The following is an 18,015-nucleotide window of genomic DNA, read 5'->3' as shown; positions in this document are numbered from 1 at the left end:
AATCTTAAGACCAGACCCTTTGATGTCAATTTGGGGGTGGGGGCGGTGGCGTCTAAAGCGATGGAGGTATCTGCCGACTAGCAGTTTTCAGCTCTCTTTCCCGCCTGCTGCCTCTGTTTGCTCTAATACGGAGCAATGGAAAATGGGGCCAGAAAGAAGACTGTCCCTGGCTGCTGATTTTATCAATGGTGTCGCATGAAGATTAAACGAGACAGCATATGTAAGCCACACTTAGGACAATACCTGGCACGTATCAGGTGCCCACTCACACCTGAGCAGAAGGAATTCTCTTTTCTCCTGTGCTGAGTCCTTCATGGTCGGAAACCATGCGCTGTTCTGCAGTGTCACGTTATTTTCTCTGTACCCAGAACATGTTTGAACAAAGAGAATTCGGAGAATCGACTAATAGGCTGATCTCATGAATGATATGAGCAAATGAATCGAGACACATTTAAACAGTTTAGTTGCCTGTCTCCAAATTTTCCCTCCAGGACCTCCTTTGTCACTAAATGCCCTTAAGAGGTCCACTTTGCATTTTCGTCCACCCCTTTTGTGTCACGGCACGTGTCCTTCTTCTTCTTCTTCTGTGACCTTCTTGGTTCACTCCTACTGCTTTTTTCCCCGGGATATGATTTTCCTTCTAGTTCCAGTACTAACCCCGATCATGGCTCTGCCTCCCACATCCGCCTCTGTCTCTCAGATCTGATCCGCCGCATGTGATCGCTGTCTGCGTACTTGGAGGGTGAATGATTTGCTGTCTGGCTCTTACGGATGCTAAGAAGGGGCCACTGAAGACCCTTCTTGTGGTTAGGAAGATGAGTATGTAAAAATCATTCTGTAAGGGGCGCCTGGGTGGCTCAGTCCATTAAGCATTTGACTTTGGCTCAGGTCATGATCTTGCGGTCCCTGGGTTCAAGTCCCATGTTGGGCTCTGTGCTGCCAGCTCAGAGCCTGGAGCCTGCTTCGGATCCTGTGTCTCCCTCTCTCTCTGCCCCTCCTCTGCTTGTACTCCGTCTCTCTCTGTCTCTCTCTCATTCTCAAAAATAAGTAAACATTAACAAAACAAAAATGAAAATCGTTCTGTAAGACATTAGTGGTAAAGAAAACCTTCTGCAGCAATGGAACCAGCATGTAAAAGCCAATTATTTACTAAAACTGAAACAAACCAACAAAAAGCTTTTGAAGACTCGTGAACAGAGGAAAGAACATGTGAACGACACGAAGTCTTCTGTTTTGTGGCATTAATATAGTCTGGTGGTATTTGTGATAACTGGTCCTCACAACGGTGACCTGAGGAAGGTGAAATCATGTTCAGTTGGATAGTACCTAAACCTTTCTGAAAGCAAGTCTGATCTTGTCATCCCATCGTTTGAAGCTCTCTGGTGGCCTTTTAGATCTGACTGTGGCTTCTTTTTGACCTTGAACCCTCACTCTGCTGTGCTGATCTTCTGGCAGTTCTCGGGATATGCGAGGATGTTTCATGCCTCAGGGCCTTTGAACAAACTCTTTCATATTCCCGGAATGCCTTCTGTCCCTGTTGTTCTCCTGACAAACACCTGTTCCTTATGCCACCTCTTCCCCGAAGCTCCTCCTGACACCCCCAAGTTACACAGACCTTTCTTTCTTTTGTGCCCCTCGACACAAAAGCACCCTTTTCTCAATAAGAATAATAATTGTAACAGTAGAAGTTCCCTTTTATCGAATGCCTTCTGTGTGCCAATGTAAGCGCTTTCACTGGTGATATCGTTAATTTCTCACTGCTCCATGAAGAAGGTGCTGGTGTCGATGTTCATGTTATTGATGAGGACCCTGGGGCTCAGACTGCCTGTTGAAGGTCACAGAGCTTGACAGTGGTAGAGCGGGACCCTCGCCCAGCCAGCATGATGCATGCACACATATGAACCACCCTTGATCTAAAACCACCAAGCCACACTGCCTCCCATTCTAAGTGGCCACCATGCCGGTGTGTGGGTTCAGTTTATCTTCCCTCTAGATGGCGAGCTGCTGGAGGTCGGTTTCACTCTTCTGTGACTCGGTGTCTAGTGTCTTGTGTCGACCAGCGCATGGCAAAGACTCTAAATGTGGGTTGAATTTAATGAAATTGAATGGAATTGAATTGCAGTCCATATTTGTGTGTGTGTGCGTGTGTGTGTGTGTGTGTGTTTACACACATATTCTCTCTCCCTGCCTCTCTTATTCTCTTTATATGTGTCTTTTATATACGTATATACATGTACACTATACATATTTTATATGCACACATATATAGTTATATACACAAGATACACATATGTCTATGTAGGTATGTATACATAAATGAATGTAGTATATATAAATGAGGTATATATACATATATATGTATATAAAGAGATTAAGAGGCAGGGAGAGAGAGAACCAGTCACAGTTGGAAGGAATATACATGCATTATAGTCTCTCTGACTTTGGATAGTGAGTTTATAGCCTGTGTTAACCCACTTTGTAGCATGGGTGAGACAGCATGTACGTGGACGAGGATCCTCCTAAAGACAGACCTTGAAGCTCTCCAGGTTCTGCCCCCGGTGTCATACTATGTTTAAGCCAGATGGTTATCAGAGGAGGAGATGTCTAGGTAGAAGAACATTTTGGAGTTTTTTCACTATGCGTTGTCTCAGGTGTAGAGACGAGTCCTAGTTTGTCCAAACACTTTTCTTCATCATTCAGTCTTCTTGAGTCTGGCGAGCATGGGTCTCATTGTCTGCCACAGGTGACCAGTGTGCCTCCTGTAAGGTGCTCTGTGTTATGCAGAGGGACAAGAATGACTAATGACCCAGCACAGAGAATAGCCTTAGCACAAAACCAAACTCTATTAGATCTAAGAGGCCCCTGTGGGATCTGGAAAGTTGGGTGAAGGTTCAGGAATAGCCAGTTCAAGGGCAAAAACCTCTCTCCTGGATTCTGTGCTCATGCTATGGCTTGCTTCTAGAGGGGAAAAAGTAAATGTGTTGTTTGTATACAAGGTGCCCATTTCTCACATTTATTTTTACCCCACATGAGCATGAAATCCCAGTTTTAAAATCAGATTCTAAAACGTTATAAGCTGTCAGGTTCTTATTGATTGCTAAAGCAATCCACTGGCCCTGGGTGACCCCTCCCTGCTGTCCTCTGACCCTCCTTCTGCCACTGACCAGTCATGCCCTTTGCTTCTCTCTCTGTTCCTCTGCTCTGTTTCTGGAACCCTTCCTCTTGGCTTGCCAGACCCTACCCATCCTCTGAGAACCACTTAGGTCCATGAGGATGAGACCCTTTCCTGCTTTGCTGTGGCATTAATGGTCTGTGACCTTTCTGACTGAGAAGCATGGAGTGATGGCATTAAAACCTTAATATGAACTTATCTGGGCAGGCTGAGAGTCTGGGTGCTGCTCTTTAAGGAAGGAGTTCTGGGCTGAAGGCCACGGAGGGTCAGGAAGGGTGGTGGCCCGTGGATGCTGACCTTGGCCAGGATCATTGGCGCCCAGCAGCGTTCTTAACGCCTATCTACAAAAAGCAGGAGGGAGCAGTCATTCTGTAATTCATATTTAGAAGGCTTCCTGAGAGGGGCACCTGGGGGGCTCAGTTGGTTGCGCAACTGGCTCATGATTGTGGCTCAGGTCGTGACCTCAGGGTTCCTTGGTTCGAGCCCCACATTGCGGAGCCTGCTTGGGATTCTCTCCCTCCCTCTCTCTCTACCCCTCTCCCCCCCCCTCAAAATACATAAATAAACATTAAAAAAAAAAAAAGCTTCCTGAGAGAGCCCTGTTTTCCACTTAGAGCTCCCAGGTCATTTGGCCAAGATTTTCTGCCCCTTGGAAGTCTCCAGAAAAAATCCCCAAAGTTGGAAATGGGCTTTCCTTTTCAAAATGCGTATCCATAAATGCGCTTCGCAGCTCTTCATCTGATCTCCTTTTACTTCTCTAACTTCCTGCCTTATTCCAAGACGGACTCTGAGACCTACGCACAATCAGGTAACACGAGTGGTGTCTTTGAGAAACAGGACTGGACGGAAAACGGGGCAGACTCGCAGGTGAGTTCGCAGATGGGTTCCGTGAGGTCTGCGGCATTTTCGGAGAGCGGCCACGCGCGTCTCTCGGCCTCCGCAGTGTGGGACGAAGGCGCCCGTTCCACGGGCCGGGGGAAGCGGTGGGCAGAGGCGGCTCCCCGCTGCGGCTGCGCTGCGCCCGGGTTTGGAGCCGGCTGGGGGAACGTGGGCCGGGCTTTCCGGGGCCCTGTTTGCTTGACCCAAGAAGTCCTCTCCCAGGAGAGCCCAAGACAGTCCCTGGTGAAGCTTCGTTTGGAGACGAGGGAACAGTCCATCCCTCGTTTGCCCGGGGCTGCCGGGGAATGGGAGGGTGGGCTTGAGCAAATGGGGACAGAAAGCTCCCAGCCCCCACCCTTGCCCCGCCCCCACAGTGCTGGCGGTAGTTTCAGTTTCGGTTTCGGTGCCGCGCGGGCAGCGGCTGCGGTGCCAGCAGTGTCCCACCCCCGAGGTGCTGATTGGGCCGCAGTTCCAGTGATGCGTGGCGGCAGCGGCAGCAGAGGCGGTGAGCCCGGCGCTGGCAGTGTCGGTGGCACTTGCACGGTGGCAGTGGCACCAGCACTGGCGGTGGCGGTGGCACCAGCACCGGCAGCGCCTGTACCAGCGGGACGCGGCACCGCGTCTTCGAAGTGGACACGTGGACACAGCCGCATCGCAGCAGCCCCGGGGCCCCGTCAGCTTCCGCATGTCCCGGGGGACAGGTGGCCGGAAGTGGCCAGGGTGGGCTCTGCCCAAGGTGGCTCTGTGGGTGACGGAAGCCTGGGCCACCAGAGACTGTGGGGAGGCTCAGCCGAGAAGGTACTGGAGGTTCCCCTAGAGGCAGGGTGTCCAGTGGCCGGTGGGAGTCGGACCCCGTTTTTAGCCTTGAGACAGAGTGAGCCAAGAAGAGATGAGCGACCTCACATTTAGAGCTTTGTAAGATAAGAACCAACCGGCTGGTAAAGAGAAGCTTAATTCTTCCTGGTGTGGGCAGTTGAGCACACAGCCATTCATTCATTCCCTCATTCGTTCAGTTATTCATTGAGCAAACATCAGTGGGACCTTCACTAGAGTCTGAAGTCAGATTAGTGGCATCTGAATCTGGCTCTGCATTTGCTAGCCTGTGATCATGACAGAATTGGGTGATTTCTCTAAACCCCAGTTTCCCTGTCTCTAATATGAACTGTAAATAATATTAAGTATCTACCTCATTGGGTTTTAGGAGAATCCGATGCATATGGAATGTTTAGCACAGTGCCTGGCGCTAATTTAATAGCCAATAAGTATGAGCCATGAGCTATGATTAAACATCGTGGAATGTACAAAGATTCACATAATCCCGTAGTAATTAAAACAGTGTGTGTCCATATAATGAAACACTACACGGCCAGTGTCCAGAAGGATACACAGTTGATCCTGGAACCACCTGGGTTTGAACTGTGCAGGTCCACTGATATGCAGATTTCTTTTTGATATGTATAGTACAGTACTGTAAATGTATTTTCCCTTCCTTGTGATTTTCTTAATGACATTTTCGGTAGCTTATTTTATTGTAAGAATATAGTCTATAATACATACAGCATACAAAACGTGTGCTAATTAGCTGTTTATATTATTGCTAAGGCTCCCCAGTCAGTAGTAGCCTTTTAGTAGTTAAGTTCTGGGAGAGTCAAAATTTGTACGGGGATTTTCCAGTGTGCAGGGCGTCAGCACCTCTAACTCCTGTGTTGTTCAAGGGTCAACTGTACTGCGTTAACCGTGGCCAACACTTGGTAGGGAGATCACGGGTGATTTGATTTACTTACTTTTCTTATCTGCCTTTTAGAATTTTTCCGGAGTATATGAACTATTCATGAGATTTTAAAGTAGAAGGGAGAGAAATCTCGTCTGACCATCTCTTTGGTGCTTACACCTGCTCCGTGACACTTTTGTCCACCATATGCTTGAACGGTTTCAAGAGGAGCAAAGTGCAAGGGCACTCAGGGCAGCTCATTGCGTCTGTTGGCAGCTCTGATTCCAGAAATTTCCTCCTTACGCTGTCTGCTTGTATTTTCTAACAGTTAGGGCTCATTCATCTATTCATTCAACCAGTACTTTTTTTTTTAAAATTTATTTATTTAAAAAAATTTCTTTAACGTTTATTTATTTTTGAGACAGAGAGAGACAGAGCATAAATGGGGGAGGGTCAGAGAGAGGGAGACACAGAATCTGAAACAGGCTCCAGGCTCTGAGCTGTCAGCACAGAGCCCGATGCAGGGCTCGAACTCACGGACCGCGAGATCATGACCTGAGCCAAAGTTGGCCACTTAACCGACTGAGCCACCCAGGCACTCCCAACCAGTACTTATTAACTACCTCCTATATGCCAGGCACTGTGGCAAGTTCCAGGGAGACAGTAGTGCATGGAAGCCAACAGAGTCCCTTCATGGAGCTAGTAATTTAGTGAGGTCCTCAGACTATATAGCCCAATGACTAAATAAATATGTCATTACAAATGAAGAATCTTTGAAATGCTCTGAATCTAGGAGAGCACACGGCAAAGATCGGGGAGGGAGTCCTGGAGGGCATCCCTGGGGCTAACATGTAAGCGGGACCATGAACGGTGTGTGGGAGTTATGGGGGTATAGGCAGGGGGTGAACAGTCCGAAAGGAGGAGCAGAATCCGCTTCTGGGCCACATGGTCATTTCATTGCCTTTTCATGTGTGAGCCTTTCAAATATTTGAAAATGGCTTCTTCCCCAGAGTCTTTCTGTTTTACGTCTACTCTCTTCAGCTTTTCCTCCTAGGATGTGACTTATAGCCTATTGTCATTCTGAGACCCAGTTTTTGGTGCCCTCTCTTCTTATAACTGTTTTTGAGCTCGAATTCACATACCATGCCTTTCACTCATATAAAGTGTATAATCCTGTGACTCAGCGTATCACAGAGTTGTGAACTCACAAACTGTGAGATCATAACCTGCGCTGAAATCAAAAGTTGGATGCTTAACTGAGCCACCCAGGAGCCCCTGATTCTAGCCCAATGTTGCTAAGGTTTGTCCATGTTGTAGCCTGTGTTAGTACTCACTTCTTTTCATTGCTGAATAATATTCTAGGGTGTGGATATATCACATTTTGTTTATTCGTTAGTCCACTGATGGACATTGGGGTTGTTTTCACTCACTGGCTATTATGAATAATACTTAAAAGTTGTGCAGATGCATGTTTTCACTTCTCTGAAGTATATACTTAGGAACTACTGGGTCATTTGGTAACTCTGTGTTTCACTTTTTGAGGACCTGCCAGACTGTTTTCCAAAGCCATTGCCCCATTTTATGTTCCCACCAGCAGCATATGAGGTTCCAGATTTCTCCACATCCTCACCAACACTTGTTATTATGTGTGTTTTTAAAGTTTTTATTCAGGGGCGCCTGGGTGGCGCAGTCGGTTAAGCGTCCGACTTCAGCCAGGTCACGATCTCGCGGTCCGTGAGTTCGAGCCCCGCGTCGGGCTCTGGGCTGATGGCTCAGAGCCTGGAGCCTGTTTCCGATTCTGTGTCTCCCTCTCTCTCTGCCCCTGCCCCGTTCATGCTCTGTCTCTCTCTGTCCCAAAAATAAATAAACGTTGAAAAAAAAAAATAAAGTTTTTATTCAAATTCTAGTTCACATACAGTGTAATGTTAGTTTCAGGTGTGCAAGGTAGTGATTCAGCACTTCCATACCACACCTGGTGCTCATCACAAGTCCCCTCCTTAATCCCTATCCTCTATTTCACCCGTCCCCCCACCCACCTCACCCACCTCCCCTCCCGTAACAGCCAGTTTGTTCTCTATTGTTAAGAGTCTGTTTCTTGGTTTGCCTGTCTCTCTCTCTCTCTTTTCTCCCCCTTCGCTCATTTGTTTTGTTCTTTAAATTCCACATGAGTGAAGTCACGTGGTGTTTGTCTTTCCCTGAGTGACTTATTTCACTTAGCATACTACGCTCCAGCTTCATCCATGTTGTTGCAAATGGCAAAACTTCACTCTTTTTACGGCTCATATTCCATTACATCTGCTTTGTCCATTCATCAGTTGATGGACATTTGGGCTTTTTCCATAGTTTGGCTATTGTAGACAATGTTGCTATAAACATTGGGGTGCATGTATCCCTTCGAATCAGTATTTTTGTATTCTTTGGTTAATAGTGCAATTGCCGGATTGTGGGATATTATCTGTCTTTTTCATTATAGTCATCCTTGTGGGTGTGAAGTGACATATATCATTGCGCTTTGATTTGCCTTTCACTGATGCCTGTAGATGTTGATATCTTCTCCTATTGGCCTATTCTGCAACCAATGTGCCTATTGGCCATTTCTGTATCTCCTGTGGGGAAATGTCCATTCAGATCCTTTGCCCATTTTTAATTTGTTTGTATCTTTTTATTATTTGCTTATAAGTGTATTGCTTTGTGTATTACAGATACATATACTCCCTTATTGGATACATGATTTTCAAATATTTTCTCCCTTGCTATTGGTTGTCTTTTCACTTTCTTGCTAGTGTCTTTTGAAAGCACAAGAGCTTTAAATTTAGATTAAGTCCAATGTATCTATTTTTGTCTACTTTTTGCCTGTTCTTTTGGTATCCTATCTAAGAAACCATTGCCTAATCTAAGGTCTCAGAGATTTATGTCTATTTCTTCTTCTTTTGTTTCTTCTAATAAGAGTTTTATAGTTTTACCTGTCACATTTAGGTCGTTTGTCTGTTTTGAGGCTGGCTTTGTGTGTGCTGTGATATAGAGGTCAGCTCACGGTTTCGTCTGATACTCCGTTGTCCCAGCACCATTTATTAAATATGCTCTTATGCCTCCCACTGAATTGTCTTAGCGTCCTTGTCAAAAGTTCCCTGCTTATAAATGTGAGGGTTTATTTATGAACTCAAGTTTGTCCCATTGATCTGGCTGCCCTTAAGCAGTACCATGCTGTCTTAATTATTGAAGCTCTGTAGTAAACTGTGGAATTACAAACTATGAGTCTTCCAACTTTGCTCTCATTTTTCTAGATTGTTTTGCTACTCCGGATCCCTTGCATTTACATGTGAATTTAGGATTGGCTTGTCAGTTCCTACAAAGAAGCCAGCTGGGATTGTTAACAGAGATTGTGCTCAAACTGTAGATCAGTTTGGGGAGTATCGCCATGCCAACAATGTTAAAGTTTCCAATCCATGTACATAGGATGTCTTTCCACTCACTTAGATCTTCTTTAATTTCTTTCAACAGTGTTTTAGTTTCCGGAATGTAAGTTTTACACTTCTGTCGAGTTTATTCCTAAATGTTGGATGGTTTTTTTATACTACTATAGATATAATGGTCTTAATTTCATTTTTGGATTGTTCACTTCACATCCCTTTTTAAATGTAGTCCTTAAAACCACTGGGCTGTGTACAGTGGGATTCACCTTACGCTTATGGACACAATTCCATGAAAACAACCCAAGACAAAGTTAGCTTTTGATGGGAGGGGATGAAGTGGCATGGGGCGGTCTACACAGCAACCTCACACCTTTGACTCATGTTAACAGAAAACTATCATACCTTTTCAAGTCTTCTGGTGCTTGTGCCTTGCTTCCCACACTGTACACCTGGACACATAGCCCTGGGGAGCCAAAGGCAGTACGTTGGCCTTTCCCTTTCATATTTCTAGATTCAGCCCATTTTTCATAGATGCTGAGATTGTTCTGGATGCTGATTCTGACCCTGGTCATGATATCTTTGTGTCCTCCAGCCTATCCACAAATGTAGTAAACACACCCTCTTTAAAGTTTTCATTCAAGCCAGTGATAAAACTAGTCAACAGGACTTTGCCAAAGAGAGAGGCTTGAGGTCCTGAGCTCAGCACCTCTCTGTGAGATCATTGAATTTCAGCCTCTGAATAACAGTATCCAACCAGGCCCCAAGCTACCCACTGGTCCTTGTACCCAGTTCAGCATTCGTTGTGTCCAATCCACATGGCAACCCCACTGAATTTCTCAAACTCCCTACTGAGTTCATAAATCCTTGATCTACTTCATTTCTACCAGTCTGGTAATCCTGTCAAGAAAGATATAAGATTTATCTGACAGAGCTTTTTCTCTGTGAACCTGCACAGGTGCTCATGACTGTTGCTTTCTATATGCTCGTAAACTGTAGATCTCCTTTAATAAGCCATTTCTGAATCTTGCGTCCTAAACTCACAAGCCAGTTCTTCTCTTATTATAAGAGAATTAACCTCAGATGAAGAAACAGGATTACATGGGTTAAAGTGATGCATACGGCTGGTAAGTGTGGAGGGAAGACAAGAACCCCAGGCTCATGATGACTTATTCTGTGCCCCCTCCACTCATGATGGAGGAAGTTCCTATGTGGACAATGATGGGAGCAAGTGTGAATGTGGGAAGATACTAGAAACCCCACGTTCTCAGGTGAACATAGGTGTTCAGTTTACTGTGCCCAGAGTGGAATAGCACACCAGAGGATAAGCAGAGCATGAAAAGGGTTCTTCTAAACCACACCCATGGCATCATATTACCTCATTTAATTCAGGCTCCTCTTTGGCCTGAATTATCTGGATTTCAATAGGTGAACAAGCCTCTATCTACTCATATTTTTTCTAGGCCCCGTGGTAGGCTCTGAGGCCCCTGAGATGTAAGGGGCACGGAGGTGGTTTACAGGTGAGTCCAGCTCTGGGCTGCCCACAGTGGGCACTGTGGTAGGACTGACTTGTCATCCCAACCTCCTGAGGCCCAGGGTTTCCTCTCAAGCAGTCAAGATGGCAAGTGACTCAGGTGAATCAACACGGAACCACAAACCAGTCAACGATTATTAATTTATCATCTATTATGTGCCAAGCGCTGATCTAGACATTAGAAGACAGCCATGAATAAAACATAAAAATTCTTGTCCTTATGGAGCTTACGTTCGTGTGTCTGCGTGCGTGTAAATCTTAACAACCATGTCAGATGATATGGAAGAAAACCTAAAGCTGAATAGGGGATAGGGAATGACAGAGTGGACACGGGGCTAGAGTTTAAAATAAGAAGTCCAGGAAGGCCTCACTGAGGAGGTGACATTTGAGCAGCAACCTGAGGAGGGTATGTGATCAAGCCATGTGGATATCTGAGGGAAGAGCACCTTGGGCAGGGAACAGCTCGTGCAAAGTTCCTGAGGTAGGAGTTGCCTGCGTGTTGGAGCTCCAGCAATGAAGCCACATAGCTGGGGGATGAGGCCCGGTGGTGCCTTGTAGGAGGCCAGCTTCTCCTCTGAGATGGGAGGCCAAGGAGTGGCATGATCCAACTTACGTGTTTGAAGTGGTTACGCTGTGAGTACAGTTTGGTGGGCAGTGGGGTTGGCAGAGGAGAGGCAGGGAGGCCTGTGAGGATGCTTTCGCAAGATACAGAGACAGTGCTGATTCCGCTTAGGGTGACGGGGTGGCCGTGATGAGATGCAGACAAAGGCTAGAGGGGAGGCCCCGGGATTTTGGGCAACTGGACGTGGAGTGTGGCAAAGGGAAGGCGAGAGCCAGGCCGACACGTTGGGGCTGAGCAGATGGAAAGATCGAGTCGGCAGTTACGGAGGTGCAGACGGCTGGGGAAAGGCAGGCTCTGGGAGGAGGGGGCTGGGCCACTGGTTCGGGGCCTGTTTAGTAGAGTTGCCACCCGTTAGACATGCAGCTGGAGGTGGCAGAGCCGACTAGAATTGTCAGCGTGGGGTCATCGCCCACACAGGCGGCATTTAAGGCCGTGAAGCCGGAAGAGACCCCCCAGGGAGAGAGTGTTGATAGAAAAGAAAGTGACGTCTGTGGACTAGTGCCTAGGCCCTCCCACATTTGAAGCTCCCAGAAGTGAGAAACAACCGGTGAAGAAGTCTGGGGTGCTGTGCCATTGATGGAAGAGGGAAATCAGGTGTTATTTTTTTTTTAATGTTTGTTTACTTATCGTGAGAGAGGGAGAGGCAGAGAGGGAGAGAGAGAATCCCGAGCAGGCTCCACACTTAGCTCAGAGCCTGATGCGGGGCTCGATCCCACGACCCTGAGATCGTGACCTGAGCCGAAATCAAGAGTTGGATGCTTGACTGACTGAGCCCCCCAGGCACCCCCCAGGTGTCCTGAAAGTCAAACCAAGCAGGTATTTCTAGGAAGACTAGGGCGGTCTGCCATGTTGAGTGGTGCTGATTGGTCATGAGGGCTGACGTATTCATGATCTTTGTGGCCACACCAGTGGCAGAAACGGGCAGGCGCCACTCCTGAGTCCTTGCACAGGCCGGGTACATCCTGCATCCCACCACCCCCACCCCCCTGCCCCCGGTGACCACAGTGACTGTCCTCTGCACAAACCCCCAACTCTACCTCCCACCTCTATGGTGGCCCCTAAAATGGCAAGACGAGTCTCTTCCTCTCTGACGGTCTTGTATCAACAAGTGTCTTGCTGACCAAGATGTTTGGCGAAATGCAGAAAATGTATTGTTTTTCCTTGGTTTTCTGTGTTTTGCTGGTGAAGACATATTTGTCTCATTCTAACGCAGCTGATTCAGTACAAACCTGTCGCTACCAATTAAAAACATATGCATTATTTCTGAGCACATAGGGTCACATTCAGACCTCCTCACAAGGTACATTTCCAATACACACGTTATTTAACATAATGACACCCCCATATTGTTACCGTGCTCTACGTAGCTCCTACCCACCCTAGGTAATGAATGATGGGCATCACTTTTTCCCTCTTTGTTGGGGGTAGGGGATGGGTGGATCCGGGAAATCTAAGTGGAGCCACATAGACAAGAGGGGTGTGGGGGTGTGCAGAGTAGATGATGGGCACTGGGGGCAGAAAGGATGGCAAAAGCAGAATTTTGGAGCTGGGAAAATGTGAATCTGGAACCAGTAAATAACCACTGTGGGTGGGGTGTAGACTCAGGGAACACCGGGCCTGGGCGAGCTGTCCGTGAGGAAGGGGAAAAGTCAGGGGTCCCCAGGTCGTGGGGGGTAGGGCCGTCTGTAGCTCTTTCCCAGAGAGAATGGAGCCAAAGTAACCAGTCAGCTGTGAGCACCAGAGAGGCCCAAAGACAGGCAGCGAGGGCTGGTGAGGGGTTAACAGGCCAGGGGAAGGGGCTCCCCAGGCGGGGTTGCCAGCAGGGGTGACTCCCGCGCCAGGAGGCACACGGGGGTGTGATGAAGGTAGGTCTTCCACCATCTGGCATCTGCTGTTTCCCTTTGCTTTTAATTTCTATCCTATCGAGATAAGTTTTGCTTTTCATACTCACTGATCGTACGGAACCACGATCTATGGATCACATACTGCCACGTTCCTTGTTCTAACATTTCTCATCTCTGACAGGTACATTTTCCCTCGGGGACATCGGGTCTGTGTGTTGTGGGGACATGCTGTGGCCCTCGCTTTGGTGGGGGCAATGTGTAGAGATGCACCTGCGTCCCCCTTCCCAACACCACGGTGGTTATGCCTGGCATCACGCAGCTGAGCAGGATGGAGAAAAGAATGAGTGGGTGACGGGGGCTTCCCCTGAAGGGTGCGGCTCCCTGGGCTGAGGCAGAATCCTCCGGGGGCCAAGAGGGACAGTAAGGCTCATAGGTGCTCAGGGGGATGGAGCTCTAATCCAGGGCAAGGAGTTCAGACTTTATTCTGTGGCTCAGGGAGCACCATCCAAGCTCTCGTGGAGAGGACCCATGTGATCAGGTTTGTTCCTACTTGGAGAAACCTGGTGGCGGTGTGCGACACGGGCGAGATGGGTAGGGGGTGGGCATGGGGACGAGATGGGGCTAATGTAGCAGCCCAGGCAGGTGGTGATGCGGACCTCACCCTGCAGAGACACTGGAGAGGACAAGGGAGCTGGAGACGAGCGTCATCGTGGAGGTCGGGTCAGCGAGAGTCGGCGTCTAATTGGCTGCGATGTGAAACCCAGGAGGACTGCCGGGTGTCTGACCCAGGCGGCCGAATCCATGCGGCTGCTTTCACCTCTCACGTGGAAAGCAGCCAGGTGATCTTAACGCCATCTTCGCATTCCGCAGATTGTCTTGAATGGCCCAGGCTTTGGAGGCAGAGGCGTTGCGGGGTGGGGCGTAGGTGAAGAAGAGGGGCCTGAAACATTCAAACAATGGTCTCAATTCTCCCCTTCTCTTCATTCTGCTGGCAGCCTGGCATGTCGCCAGCACAGGGAAATCTGAAACAGAATCATTAAGTACAGATACAGGGTGCTATAGCCGGCACTGGATTTCCTGTGCCAGAGCCGTGGAAGGAGTGAATAGCACAGCATCCTGTCCCTGAACTTGACAGCATCAGATGGCTGTGTTGGGGGGTTAGTGCTCAGCACACTAAGCCACCACCTTCGTTCCTATTGTCTCCGTAACTCCATTGTTTTAAGCAAGCCGGCTTTGTAGTCAGGGTTCATTCACTACCAACAAAGCCTCTGTTAGGAAAAAATAGACCTCTGAAGCTTCTAGAGAGCTGGGGAAAAAAATCACAAGCCACCAGTGATGCACGTTTCAATTCCAGATCGCTAGGCAAAAAAGGCAGATGGCGTTTCTCCATTTGTTAATTGTCTAAAAAAATAAAAAGCCAATCTGGACGGAGGACGGGGGAAGGAATAGGCTCCCGTAATTATTGAATCCTGCCTGACTCCAGAATACGGTTTAGAATTAGCAATCCGGATAATTCTGGCAAACTACGGACTTCACTTTCAACATTCAACAGTATAGTTGATAAAACGGCGGAAAGATGCGAGACATCCGTGTCATGACCTGAGTTGCCGAAATACTATTTTGGTTCTGTCTTCTTCGGGTGACTAGATTTTCTCCCCCTCACCAACCAATTTGGGAATTATTTTGAAACTGCCCGAGGATTGCTTTTCCCACCCGAAAAATAAACTCAGCTGCAATGAAACAGCCGAGCACATGGGCAGTTGGAAGCATTTTGTAACTTTGAGCATCCAAAGGGGTCCTTTAAGCCATGGTCCAGAAAACTCTGTTGAGGCTTCAAGGCAACCTTAAGCTTGGCATTTCTTACTAGAAAGACTTCTGTCGCCCTGAAAAGAAGGAAAACGTCCATTTAAAAAACATTCCTGCAGTGAGCGACAGATGTTCCTGGAGCCCGCGGCCACACAGGCTGTTCGGATTAGACTTCAGATTCTGTCTCATGCCAGCGAGATGGCATCTCGTAGGCCTCCAGTCACTTCACGTCACATCAGCCGGGTGCTGCTAAGTCAGGAGTCTCAAACATAAAGCACCTTATCCACTGGCTCCTTCAGTGAAGTGATTCGGGCACTGGGAAGTCGGGGTTGGTCCTGGGAACTGGCAGCGGTGTGTGGACGCCTGGGGTGAGCAGCGCCAGGGGAAGCGGCGGAGTCCTCACCCTTGCCCGCGTTACCTCGGACAGCACGCTGGCCTGAAACGGGGCTCGTCTCCCAGTCCCCTCCCTGGGTTTTCGGTGTGCGTGCTTTTTTGTTTTATTTTTGCATTTTGGGTCTGCGGCAGAGGAAGTTCACAGGTGACCCAGATTGGGAGAGGACGGCTGATTCATGGGCTGCGGGGTTCACGGCGATCTCGAAAGTCTAAAAAGAGTTGAAACTGCTAACAAAAAATAACAGGGTAGGGGCTCCTGGGTGGCTCAGTCGGTTAAGCAGCTGACTCTTGGTTTCGGCTCAGTGTCGTGAATTTGAGCCCTGCGTGGGCTCTGTGCTGACAGCGCGGAGCCTGCTTGGGATTCTCCCTCTTTCTCTGCCCCTCCCTCGCTCACACTCTGTCTCTCTCAAAACAAATACATAAATAAAAATAGGATAGGGAAGCATTTAGATTCCTGTACTTTGGTTCAAAAGCAGAGGGTTTGCATGTGACCTCAGCTCCCGTGCTGCTGTCCGTGGGAGAGACGGTCTGTCGCCCGCTATTACCCCCTCGTGTGCAGAAGCAGAAGCTCGCCCTTCTATTCTTGATGTGTCAGCTTTCCTGACAGTGTGACGGTCATGTTCTCTCACTAAGCCTGAGGGCAGAGACACAAAGCGTGTTTAAATCACAGGCGCGGGACCTAAGGACAAAAGGCCACTTTTCCCACGACTATAGCGACCAGCCTTCTCTCTCTCATTCCCACTCAGACCCTGCTTTCATTCCAGAAGGCAAATGGCAGATTGGAAGGGAATAGGCCCACTACATTCTGGCCTGGCCACAGAGGGTGACCACTCATCGATGGTACCGCCTAGGTGTTCCAGGGGATGGAAAGCAGGCCCCGTGAGGAGCTACGAGAGTGGCTAGCCTCCAGGGAACACCTCCTGAATCCCTTTATGTGCTTTATGTCACGTAAACATCACAACCAACCTACACCGGAAGGGTCGTTACTTTAGGCCTAGTTTACATATGAGGAAACTGAGGCCCAGAGGTCATGCTTTAGTGGCAGAGACAGACGTACGTGCAGAGATTTGATCCCAGACCTGCCACACGGACTCATGATGGACGTGAACACGTACAGTCTGGATGAAGAGGCTTATGAAGGTTGATGAGGGCAAGCTGACCACTTCCTTAAATACCTGAAGGAAAGACGAATCAGAATTGGACTCCATATAAAGACAGACCGGTTAGAAGTTTCCAGAGCTGGACAAGCTACCCTGCTTCAGGTTCGAGAGAGGGTGAGAGCTTCTTAGTCCTGGAGGATCCAAGCAGAGGCTAGGCGAGGTGATGCAGGCATAAGGCCGCTCTGGCAGGAGGCACGGTCGTGGGGAGCCCTGCGGGGGTGGCCTGAGGGCCAGGAGCCCTCACCTGAGTCTTATGGGACCTGGGTGTGGGCCCCCCTGAGGCCTGCGTAGCCTCAACCTACCTGTCTGTCTTCTTTCTTTCTCTCACTGTTCTGTCTCTCTGTCTCTCATTCTCTCTCTCTCTGCCTCAGCCACTCTCCTCACTCACCAAGCTGTAGCCACAGCAGCGTTTCTGTTTCTAGAAGAGGCCAAGTGCTGTCTCGCTCCACAGCATTTTTGCATAAGCTGTGGCCTGTGCCTTCTCTTGTTCACATGGCCAGCTCCAGCTCCTCCTTTGGATCCAACTCAGATGTCACCTCCTCCAGGAAGGCCTCCCTGACCACCTTATCCCAAGTAGCTCTTCCCCAGTTAAGTTCATTCCTGTCCTCATGTTTGTTTCCCTCATGGCACGAACTTCAATCTGTGGTTATCTTTTCTGTTTTCTCCGTAGAAAATAAGTTCCAGGGAGTCAGGGCCTCACATTTGTCTTTTCATTAATATATTCCTGATCCCCTAGCACAGTGTCCATACTTGTGCAATGAATGAGTGAATGACCTTGACCAAATTACTGTGGGTCTCCGTTTTCTAATCTGTTAGATGGGGAGCAGCTGTAGAGGAAATCTGATTAGTACAGGGGTTCTCAACCTTGAACATGCACCTCAACCATCCAGAAGGCCTATAAAAACAGATTGCTGGCCTCACCCCCAGAGCCTCAGGTCTGTCGTGGGGCCAGAACTCTGGCATTTCTATGAGTTCCCAGGTAATGTTGATGCCGCAGGCCACAGAGGCACACACTTTGGGAACTACTGGATTGGACCATCTGCGGGTCCCCTGAGACGCTCATTTTTTAATTTTTCCAAATCAAATCATGAATATGAAAGTGCTCTGCGTATAGAAACAGTATATATACACGCAAGAGCTCTTTTGAAACATAACTTTACCTTCAAACGTGGAAGGGGAGGGAGGTGGTGGAAGGAGAGGGGGAAAATCCCGTTCTAATCATGAGGGATTAGCACCTACCGATGGGGTTGATAATGTCTATAATGGCGAAAGGTCAGTTAAATGAAGCCCGGGCGGCCGGGCGAAGGGCCGAGCGGGTCTCTGGGAACAAGGCTTGCAAATGCAAGGCTGCTACAGCCGGCGGGTTTCGAGAGCGCTTCCCGCCAGCTCAGCATTTAATCTCCACCTTGGAGGGTAAAGCTAGAGAATCACAATTAATAAGGGAAGCGAGAGTCGAAAGCAGGGGGCAGCAAAACAAAAGAAGA

General features: G+C 48.4%; 2 protein-coding genes across 2 annotated transcripts in view; one reads left to right on the top strand and one right to left on the bottom strand.

Annotated features, from left to right (window-relative positions):
* Nucleotides 1-18,015, top strand: part of HSPA12A (heat shock protein family A (Hsp70) member 12A) — a 168,119-nt gene that overhangs the window by 16,029 nt on the left and 134,075 nt on the right. The gene's annotated exons all lie outside the window — the stretch shown is intronic.
* On the bottom strand, nucleotides 1,812-5,337 carry LOC123577124. The gene is made up of 2 exons (XM_045439084.1): nucleotides 3,975-5,337; nucleotides 1,812-2,958 (listed from the first exon to the last, which is right to left on the bottom strand). Coding segments are annotated over exons 1-2 (732 nt in total). The 5' UTR covers nucleotides 4,705-5,337; the 3' UTR covers nucleotides 1,812-2,956.

Source organism: Leopardus geoffroyi, chromosome D2, assembly GCF_018350155.1.
Source record: "Leopardus geoffroyi isolate Oge1 chromosome D2, O.geoffroyi_Oge1_pat1.0, whole genome shotgun sequence".
Taxonomy (NCBI): domain Eukaryota; kingdom Metazoa; phylum Chordata; class Mammalia; order Carnivora; family Felidae; genus Leopardus; species Leopardus geoffroyi.
Note: the sequence above shows the minus strand (reverse complement) of the source record. Positions and strands in the feature narration are given on the sequence as shown.

Bases quoted from the DNA above. Each gene is read 5' to 3' on its own strand.
- LOC123577124 (XM_045439084.1), bottom strand. From the start codon at position 4,704: ATGCGGCTGTGTCCACGTGTCCACTTCGAAGACGCGGTGCCGCGTCCC.